At 41.5% G+C, this 11,164-nt stretch overlaps 1 protein-coding gene across 1 annotated transcript in view; it reads right to left on the bottom strand.

Annotated features, from left to right (window-relative positions):
• LOC306744894 (lamin-A-like) overlaps positions 1-11,164 on the bottom strand; it is a 25,597-nt gene that overhangs the window by 2,219 nt on the left and 12,214 nt on the right. The window contains exons 3-12 of the mRNA XM_079227595.1: positions 5,008-5,164; positions 4,257-4,382; positions 3,364-3,534; positions 2,554-2,679; positions 2,121-2,341; positions 1,491-1,833; positions 1,214-1,321; positions 578-697; positions 422-481; positions 162-332 (exon numbers count right to left, since the gene is read on the bottom strand). Coding sequence (XP_079083721.1) covers positions 162-332; positions 422-481; positions 578-697; positions 1,214-1,321; positions 1,491-1,833; positions 2,121-2,341; positions 2,554-2,679; positions 3,364-3,534; positions 4,257-4,382; positions 5,008-5,164 — 1,603 coding nt within the window. The remainder of the gene's footprint in view (positions 1-161; positions 333-421; positions 482-577; positions 698-1,213; positions 1,322-1,490; positions 1,834-2,120; positions 2,342-2,553; positions 2,680-3,363; positions 3,535-4,256; positions 4,383-5,007; positions 5,165-11,164) is intronic.

Below are 11,164 nucleotides of genomic sequence, written 5' to 3'. Positions count from 1 at the left end.
TTTATATTCTTTATAGGATTGGGCCTTCATCTTGTTTATTGGTGTAATTTCACAAACTATTTGAATCTGCGATAAAACAATTTCAAACATAATTTTCTCGTAAAATATAGGTTGATTCTGTTTAATTACTGTTCATATTGTAGCAGATAACTGTGCAGTACCTTTCTGGGCTCGTTGGTCCCCATGAAAAAGGATTGTCCCACAATGCCCTCAGGTAGACCCCCACCGCTGCCGGCACCGGAGCGATCCGATGTCTGCCCGCAGGAATCGCAGATCACTGTGCGGCTCCGAAGGTTGTATTCGTTGTCTCCACCACTCGTGCTGTGAGCTCCCTGCAGCGGGTGACACACAACAGGGTACTTGACACCGCTGCTTCACTGTGAAATGCTGCAGGAGTTGCCTAAAAAGTAGAGGTACATACCATGTCATCGTCTTCGTCATCATGGAACAGGGTGCGTGTCACTTTCCTCATGGCCATTTCCTGATGGTTAATAAAATTACAAAAATTACTAAGTAATTGCAGGAAAAAAAAAAAAAAAAAAAAGGCACGCTAAACCAAATACAGGCGAAGACAGACCTCTCCGTTGGCGCTGATGAGGGCGGTCTGCAGGAGGTCGCCGGTTCCCCAGGAGCTCTGGTTCTTCCACACCAGGTCAGAGGGAGGGTTGTGAGTTCCACCGCCGGAAGCAGCCCAGATCTGCAATGGTCAAAGTTTGCAAGAGATTGTCAACTTTTAGCAATTTAAAAACTGCTCATGATATACAGAAAAAGCTGTCCTGTGGAGTTTTCTCAGGGTTTTCATTTTTTTATTAGTCGTATGGTAAAATATTCATTAGTAATCAATAATAGTATGCTTATTCCACATGAACTACAAAAACTATTCAACATGGTATTTTTGTCATTATGCAATGATGATTACTGGATAATATGTATGCAGATGTTGTCCAATGTCATTTCTTCATTTGATCATGTGACAAAGACAATACAATGGTGTGTGTGTGTGTTTCATAACTAGTAACTAGTGGGCACTGGGGCCCATCGTAACTATCCTAAGCCACTGCTAACATCTAAAGCGCCATCGCTCATCCGAATTTTGCTCCACAGCACTTCTAGTGGTCAACAAAAGACTAGTACCTTTGTGTGTAGGGCAATATTAGTCAAAGTAATGAGAAGATCAAGAAATGGACAAATCTAGAAACTTGATGTAACTTACAGTGACATTTCCTCCAGCCTTCAGAGTGAACTTGTGGGGAAACTTGTAGATGATGGGAGTGGTGTTACCCACTTGTCTCTTCACCTGCCAGTTGGCCAGAGATTGGTCCTGCATACATACATACATACATACATACATACATACATACATACATACATACATACGTGAGAGAGAGAAAACATTTAAAAACTAAATTTACTCTGGCTTGTACACTTCTTTAAAGTCTAAAGCAGGTTAAAAGGGTTTGAAAAGCCACCTGATAGATGGCCTCACTAACCTCATCAGCCTTGTTGCTGAGACGGATGTACTTGCCCTCGAGGTCAACCTCGTCCACTGTGATGCGGCCGCTGGCTGAGGCTTGCTGACTAATGCGAGTCTTGGTCACAGTGCCCCCTGCCATGCTGGAGGTTTCGCTGTCGTTGTCATTGAGGCGCCGCTTCTTGGAGGGGGCTGTGCCAGAGGAGTTGCGGCTGCTGGAGGCGGTGCCAGTGCCGGCTGCGGCGCCGGCTGCAGTGGAGGTGGCGGCGTGGAGCACACGGCTGGTGTGGCTGTGGCCCAATCCGGAGGTCCTCGCCACTGTGACCTTGATGGTGGGAGAACCGCTGGGTGACAGACTCAGCCTGAGGAAAGAGGGAAGAGCTGATTCAGATGATGGATTTAGACCAAAGCAGTCACATGTAACATACAGTCTTTCTTCCTGCTCTGGCACTTGAACCCATACAGTAGCTACTGTAATCAGTGATTTGTTGATGCTCCAAGAACCAGAACTGTTCTTGGAAGAACTGGCTTTGCCGTTACTGCAGCAGGCGCACAGAAAAATCATATTCCTGTAACAACCTGTGGACCTTCGATTGCCTCAAGGTGCATGTTTTTCAATGGTTTGGCTTCTGATCCACAACAACCTCACCTTGCCTCCTCTCCCTCCAGCAGCTTCCTGTACGCATTAATCTCCATGTCCAGGGCCAGTTTGATGTCCAGCAGGTCCTGGTACTCTTCCAGCTGCCGCATCAGCCGAGCTTGAATATCAGCCATCTCCCGCTCTTTACCCTCCAGCCGCCGCCGCATCGTGTCCCGCTCCCTCGACATAGCCTCCTCCAGCTCCCGCACTTTGGACTCGCTCGCTGCCAGCTGGTTAAAGAGAACACGCATACAAAGGTTAGTCAATTAAGATCAGTTAAGCAGTCTATACACAACCTGTTACAGTACAAACACCAAGTCTGCATGATGAGTTGGGTGAAGCTTAACGGTAAATTAATCAATGATGCTCAGTCAGCTGCCAAGCAGCGCGGCCAGTAAAACCAGCAGACTGATAACAAACCACTGAGTGAGTGAGTGTGTACCTGTTTCTGCAGCAGGCTGAGCTGGCTTGACATGCCCTCCACTCGCATACGGGTCTGCTGCAGTTCTTCATGAGCGGCTCCCACCAAGTGGCTGTTCCTGTCAGCCGACTGACGAGCGTTGTCCAGCTGACAGAGATAAAAATTAAAATAAAAAAAAATCCTCAAACAATCCTACGAATGTGGGGGTAGGGGGCTGCTGTGAAGCACCTGGGGGTCGTTAGTGTCAGTGTGCGGACAGGAGGCCCCGGCAATCAAACCGCCAACCTCGTGATTAAAAGGACGACCCGCTCTACACCCTGATCCACAGCCACCCTGCTGTTGTGTTTACTGTATTTCAGGTGACTGTTCTTCAAAAGAGCAAAACATTTCATTCCTAAAATGATGGCAAACACCACGAGAAATAACTCTTTAGCATCTTGCAATCTTTTGTTAGCTCATTTAGAAATAGTAATTCCCAAAATAGATTTCCTAAAAAGGGGTCTAGTAAATAAAAAAGTTCAGCTATGTTTTTATTCTAAAGTAAATTCCAATGACAACAAACTGTTGTGTTTATCCACATTTCTTCACCCACACACTGATTACAGCTGTTAAATGAATTCCCCCTCCTGTATGAAAATCAGTAAACAGCAAGCTAATCAATATGCATTACTGAGCTGTGGATGTTGGACTATTCATAGCTCATTAAATCCATTTGCAAATGCAAAATCATCTACACACAAAGCTGAACTACGACCAAGACAACTGCATAGCAGCCTCTGCGTCACCTCTAGGCGGCGACAGAGCTGTGTCTGCTGCAGCATCCAGACATACCTTAGAGTTGTAGGTCTTCTCAATCTCCTCCTTGTAGAGGCGGATCTGCTCTTCCTGTTGGACTCTCATCCCGACCAAGGCGGCTGCCAGCTTGCTCTCAAAGTCCTGCCGTTGCCCGTTGTCCAACTCCATCACTTGAGTCTCATAGCGACGCCTGGACTCACGGTGCTCCTACAGACAGACAGGCGAAGAATATCAGTGTCAAGAGCACTTACTTTTAGTTTTTTTTCCTCGCGACTAATCCAACTAGGATTAGAAGATAATCTGACTTTCTCAACTCTTATCAGACTACAAAAATAGTAATTTGTATTGACATTTGGTTTATTTCCAGACACTATAAACAAATAAACAGATCTTTAGAAACCTATTATGGTCATTGAACTGAATTGCATTGACTAGTCAGTTTGCAGTATTTACTTGTTTAAAAGGACAGAGCTCCAGCAGAGAAATCTAACTCTAAACTCCTAATTATTGTTGATTGTCTTGTCTAACATCTCATGTCTAATGTTTATGCACCTTCCGCCATGAAAGATTCCTTGTTTCTGTAAACAGTCCTGGCAAATAAACGGTTTCTGATTACGTTTAAATTTGTGAAAGACAAGTCTGTTGCCAGTTTTGGTTCGCACATGACTAGAGCATTACAGAGCATTGTAAAAAGCGACTTAATTATGAAAAGAATATAAAACTAAACATTTAAATAAAATGTGTGCATTTTTTTACTTAAAATAAAAGGATAGGTGAAAAGCAAAAAGAAGAGACATCTGAAGTAGAAATGCAAAACAAACAAGCAGGATGTTGGAAGCGAATCAATAGCCTGTGGAAAAGATGAAAAGTGGCACAGATGACTTAGACAGCTGAATAAAAATAGAAGGGTTCAGGTGAAAAGTGGGAACCTCGTTGGAGATGTTCTTCTGGAACTCCAGCTCCTCCTTCACGGTCTGCAGGCGGTTCTCGGCATCCACCCTCCTCAGCATCTCATCCTGCAGCTGCCTCTTGGCATCAGCTAAGCTACCTTCCAACTGGGAGGGAGGAGGAAAGAGAAATGTTCTTTAGTAGAGGCATGCAAGTAAAAAAATAACTCAAACCCAGCTCAAGGTGTAATCTGGCCGGGCATTGTTTACGTTCCCGTGTGTGGCCAGTAGGTGGAGCAGGGCCACAACTGCATCTACAGCAGTCCTAAAGTAAACTTCATTGATAAAACAAAAAAGGCAGAGAATGCAACCTTGTCTGCCTTGCCACCTCATTCATAATCAACTGCCTGGAGGGTTTACATAAAATTACTACTTCCAGCAGCTTCATTTCAGATGTCGGTCACTGCAGCTTCGCACTCAACTGAATGATTTTTTCTGACAGGTGGAAAACGAGTATTTGAAATAAATTATTTTTTACCTCCATTACAATCAATGCAGGAGAAAACATGTTTTCTGTTTACAGTTTAGAGTGATGTGCAACGGGGAAGACGTCCTCAAAAAGCTGAAATGATCCTGATATTATGCTGGTGTGCCACAGTAGTATAAATAAACGGGCATTTTTGTAATTTTTCCTCTGCTTTCTGAATGAGTTTGTATTCTCCGAGCCATGAAACTTGCCCGTCGTCCCAACAACCACCACGCAAGACTTTGGTCCCAATAAAGACGTTTTTACCTTGGCCAGCTGGGCCTTGAGGTCCTTCAACTCAGCCTCCAGGGTCCGCTTCTCCCCCATGGCAGTTGAGAGGGCAGCATCTTTAGAGTTCAGCAGGGCCTCCAGGTCCCTCAGCCTGAGCAGCGCCGCCTCAAGGTCAGACTCCTTCTTACTGTTCCTGTAAAGACACGAAACGGACGTCAATACTTCATCCCCCATGGCTTTTTTTTTTTAGAGATATGTAAGTCTTCAGTTATAGCTGATAAATGCTGCCAAGTAGCATTACACCTAGGATCACTGTGTTCTTAAATGTCATTATAATAGTTTATTTTCTTTATGTTCATCACTTTGAACTGCGTCTGTGTTTTGAAAGACGCTATACAAATAAAGCTGCCCGTTTTCACATGTGATTTATGCTATATGTTGCATGCATTATGTATTATAGGTTTTCTGTGAACTGTTTACATGTTCTAGTCTAAAATCTTCCCCCAGTAAATTGTTGGCAACTCTTTATTTATATCTAATGAGTCATGACATTAGATGTCAGGCCTGCTGAGTTAATATCAACACCAATGACAACATATTCCTTTACATCTACTTAAAGTGAAACTTGATAAGCACTGGACAACTGGGCTGCAGTGACAGATGTTGCAGACACACAAACCACCATTGTACAGTCCAGAGAGCGCAGCAGTTGTCCGCTGTTGATGTGAACTGAACTTAGACCAACAAATCAACGTACTGTTATCACGTGCTGTACTTAACAGGTGCCCATTAAAGTCCATCTCGAGGGAACCAGCGTTGAATAAAGAGAATTCACGTTTGTCGCGTATGTGCTTGTGTGCACAGCCTCTCCAACATTTAGACTAATTTAGGGTTCTGGGTTGAAAAAAAAAAAAACTTGGATACAGCCATGGAAAAACAATATATACCCAGGAGAAGATTGAGAGAGCAGAGGGGGGAGAGGGAGAGATGTTGTTAGCAGTATAGGTGGTTCATGCAGAGTCAAGAAGGAAATGAGCTCCCTGTTATTCTATTTGGCCCTGTAGGCTAGTCTTCATTGTCACTAATAATGGCCATCTGCTGGGGGAGATGGCTTACAGGCTGCTCACACAGACCTCAGAGTCCTCCAGTCTCTGGCAGCCGAGCATTAGGACAGCCAGGGACGAGCAGGCAGAGCGATACGCACACACACTTTACTAACACACTCACAAAGTTACCGCACATCAGAATAAGGACTCTTTCACAAGCTTCAGAAGTGAAACGGTTATATATAATACTGAAATTAATTTATATTACTGCATTCAATAAACACTAACAAAGTAAGAGGAGCTTGAAAATGCAATTCTGCATCCTGAAAATAGGAAGAGGAAGATGAAGTGGCAGGAAAGCAGAACTGTACTGTGGCTGAAAGAGTCTTTCATGTCCAGCAGAAAAGAAAAAAAAAGAAGTCTAAAATTAAATCCAGAGAGAACATTCGTGATGCTTTACAGATGTTCAGTCAAGCTTAGATAACTTGAATGGGTAATTATATAAAAGCCTCATTGTTCAGATTCAAATGAAAACACACAGTGATGTTGGAAGCTGTAGTTGGTGGTGCTGTTGATTTGTATTGTGTTACACTGAGAAGTGTTTCTAAATAAAATATATAGTTTACCCTCATGTACTACATTTAAGTTGTTTTTGCTAGGTGTACCTATAAACTAGCAACTAAAGTCTATATATTCTACAGAAACTTAACAATTACCTTTTCCAGAGCCCTTGACCACATTTAAATGACCAGATGTTGGGACCAGATGTTTCTACATTCCTTTTGTTTTTGAAACAATGAACCAATTTGTATTGATAAAGGTATTCTCTCGCAGGTAAAATACAGTCCACTACCATTTAACCGCTGGTTGTACAAGTTGTTTTGTTGAAACAGAGGCTTTGATTCAACTTTATGGGCATTTTGGAGGATGCCGTTCATGGTGATGTTGAGTTGTATTCCATTTTGCCGACCACATTTCTTTCCATGATTGTCAGCTGAATAACAAACGCCTCTCTTTACTGTACATAAAAAACTGAATACATTGGAGGAAATCCGAGGATATCACAGAGCGAGGGACGTTTCTTTCCAGTCAATATACTTGTAAAGAGACTCAAGAATGCAACTCTTTACGAGCCAGGTGTACAAATACTTGAGATTTTTGTCTGACATGACACACACACACACACACACACACACACACACACACACACACACACACACAATACGACACCTAAAAGACACAACCTCAATTCTTGAAGATCCCGACAATAATAGAGGCGACAGTGACACCATCGCCCGCCGTATGAACATGTCAACACGCCTCGACAAGCAGAGTAGTAACAGAGGTAAAATGAGACAGCTACTGTAAAAAAAAAATTAATTACTATTATCTTGTTGTGTCTGTAAAATAGTTTAACCACCTCTGGCTGGGCCAAGGCTTCTTTAGCTCTCTAGCTGTGAGGAAAGCTCCAAGGCTGCAGCTGATAATATTGTGGAACATTTTAAATTCACAAAGATGCTGCTCAATCAATTATTATGGACTGTAATAATAAACCCAAACCAACCAAAACAGCTCAGAGACAAAAAGACGCACTTTGTTTTTACTTAAATGGGCTGTAAAGTGTAACACACACGCACACACACGTTTACAACTTGAGGTGAAGATTACTTGAAACTATGCAGCTTTTTGTCTGGACGTCTTTTTAGAAACGTTTTAACAGTGTGATTGTAGTGTGTGTGTGGAGGTGGTTGCTGTGGGGCTCATTAGTGCTAATGGGCCCAGCGGATCAGCACCAACAGTGAATCACTGGACAGAATAATAAGTATATTAAAAATGCTGCTTGACTGTTTGTATTCTCGTCATACACAAATGACAGCAATACAGAGAGGGTTCCAGTGCCTTAAACTTGCAGTCCCTCTCCTGGCCATCAGGCAGCTACGCCTCAGATTGCAACATAAAAAAAGTCTTTGTCTATGAGAAATTGTAAACAGGAGTTTACGGTCTCAATCGCTAGTTTCAAGTCAGTATGAATTATGGTCCCATTTAAATTGAAAGTAAAATAGATAAAGCAGAATATGTTTTAGGGTGTGGCTACCTTGTGATTAACAGCTCGCTACCACGGCATTGTGTGGTCTGGGAGTTGTACACATTTAAGTCTTAGAACTTGACCTTTCAGTGTCTTTCCAGTTCATGAAAGTTAATTGAGAGTAAAGGTCAGATGATCCGAGTCATGAGACTTCTTCCTCAGGGCCGCCTAACCAACATTCCCTGCCGTCTCTACAGCCACTTGTCAAAGAGAATCCATTTATGTACAGCAGGAGGTCCAGTAACATTAGTTAGGATATTGTGCTTCTGTTGTTTGCAGAGGCTAATATATTGTGACCTCTGACCTTTATGGAGAAAATGGATGAAAGAAAATTCTCTGGGTACTAGTTCTTAGTATTAGTCATTAATGCTTGGTATCAACTTTGTATTGTCGAAAAATGTTTCCCTCGCATTAATAAAGTAACTATCTATCTATTTATCTCATGTTACATATTTTGGTAGTGAATTTATGGTCCAATTCTCAAATCACATTTAATGCAATATATTTTTAAATGATAACCTAAAAAAAACATGATTCATTAATAATTACTTAAATAATGATAATATAATGAGCACATTAATCACATTTTATATGCAATATTTCCATTTTTAATGCACTAGTCAAATGCCATAAACTGCCCAACCTACTACTTTAGGGATGTTTCTAAATCTAGCCAGGAACCCTGCATTCCTGTTTGCCAACCACATGGTGTTAAACAGCAGTGTTGTATCAACAGGTTGACTTTTCACATATCAGTGGAAAATTAAATCCTGGATTATATTTTTTTTTTTTGTTTGGAATCAACTGATCACCAAAGCTTGACAAACAAAAAGAGTCTGTAAGGGATTGTAAATCTCTAAATTTAACACCGATTAAGGGCGAATATGGGTTATGACAATAACGACCATTGGCTTCAGGTAAAAGTAAACAACCCAGAGTGGTACGATGGTCTGAGCTGTACTTAAACATGTTGTCTTTACTTCTTGCTCCCGCATGTCGGCTAAAAAACTGTTTGTGTCGCCTGAATGCAACGGAAGGATTTTGGAAAACCTTGTCAGTGTGTGTTTGTATTTCTCTTAAGTGCATGTGTATATGTGGGTGTATTTGTGCATGTTTGAGTCTGTGTGGGAGTGTTGGCTGCAAAAACTGTGTGTACCCCTTTGTGCGTTAAGTGAGAGTGTGTGTGTGTGTGTGTATATGTGTGTGTGTATAAAGTACATGCATGTTCCTGTGCACGTGTTATTCTCATATACAATTTACATAATCCTGTGCAGGGTGCATGTGTTTGAGGAATTTGCTTTGGACTACCCGTTTATATAATCCATGTATGAAGTGTGTAATTAGAGAGCCCCAGCATAAATATCCTCTGACTCCATGTTTATATTGCGTTCCATCAAAACCTCACAGCCTGCGCTCAGAACACATGTGAGGAGCCTCTGCAGTTATTTCCTAGGAATCACACTATTAATATTTACAAAACAATAGACAGTCAGCATGAGACTAACAAGTGAGGTACTGAGAGCCAACAGATGAGCAAACAAATGCAGATTACATTTGGGAAATTAGGAAAATAAAGCCAAAAAACAATATCAGCCTGTTTCATCAAGATAAGGGAAATCTGTTTGCAAGTAAAACAAGGCGGACGGCAGAGTTGGTTCTTGCAAACTGAGAAAGACCTTTGTGCCGAAAGGCTGTGCGATTTACATTCTGCTTTGGAAGAAGGAATTCAAAACAGAAAATTAAGTGTAATTTTGGCAAGCTTTATTTGTATTTTTTTAAGCATAGACCACTTGTCTTTCCACCCACACACAAATGTCTGCACTCGTGAAAGAAATATATATATATATATATATATATATATATATATATATATATATATATATATATATATATATATATATATATATATATATATATATATATATATATATATATATATATATATATATATATATAAAATAAAAAAAAGTAAAGGTTTCACAATTCATCACACCATTTTTAAGCAACAATTTTAGAGCTTTGAAAGGCATTTTGTTGCAGAGTAAATTACACAATTTGAGGCACAAAGACAAAATGGGAGCCTTTGGACACAGACAGTGTGAGATGGGGGAGAGGAGAAGAGGTGAGGTTGGCGGGTGGGTGGTGGTGGGGGGTTGTGAAATGGAAATGCAAGTAAGAAAGAAAGAGGCAAAAAGAAAAAAAGAAAGAGGGGGAATAATAGAGACGAGAAATCTGAGGAGGAGGAAGAGGAATGTGTTGGCTCGGCTCCCAGCCTCAAGGATGACTCACAGCTATCTTTGTCCACCCCGGTAACGAGTAACGAACCCCGCCTTGTGGAGTGAGAGAAAAGCCCACTACACCCCCCGCCCCCTGTTTTGCTATGTCGTTGCCGTGGTAACCAAGGCCTGCTAGTATGCCGTTTCTACCACACTGTGGACGCTACAGAATAAAAATAAATAAAAAAAAGTGTAGACTTTTCTAAATATCTCCAGACTGAAAGAGTGTACGCTTTTTTTATACGCTCCATAAGGAAAATCAAACCCATAATTTCTACAAGATAGCCAAATTACTGCGGCCATAATGGGACTTTGAGACCTTAGCGAGGCCAATGTCAAGTAGTTAATCAGCACAAAAACAAGATCTCAATTTAGAGTGTTATTTAGCAATGTTCAAGCCATTCTAAATGTTTAAAGAAAAAAAAAAAACACATCTTACATTCTTGTGTACAATTCCTATGATTTAGCAAGAGCAAGCAGTATTTTAATGGAATCTATCCTTCTAAAACTACTACAGTAGAAGTTAAATATGTGTGCTGAATATTTTTCAGGGCCACTTTAACACATCCATCCTCTAAGCTCGGAGCAGCCTCCCCCTGTTTTTCCAACTTTGCAAACCAAATCCATGCCCTTGCTACCGAGGGTCAACGTAGTCCAATAGTCTGTGCTGAATGTGGCTGCGCAGGACCCTGTCTAAAAGGGTTATTTCACCCAAGTTACAAAAAAAACACATCACCTTCCTCACCTCAAGAATGATCTACCCATGCAGACTTTTTTGCAGGCGT

Source organism: Taurulus bubalis, assembly GCF_910589615.1.
Source record: "Taurulus bubalis genome assembly, chromosome: 12".
NCBI lineage: Eukaryota > Metazoa > Chordata > Actinopteri > Perciformes > Cottidae > Taurulus > Taurulus bubalis.
The sequence above is the reverse complement of the archived record's forward strand: the minus strand, read 5'-3'. Positions and strand labels throughout refer to the sequence as shown.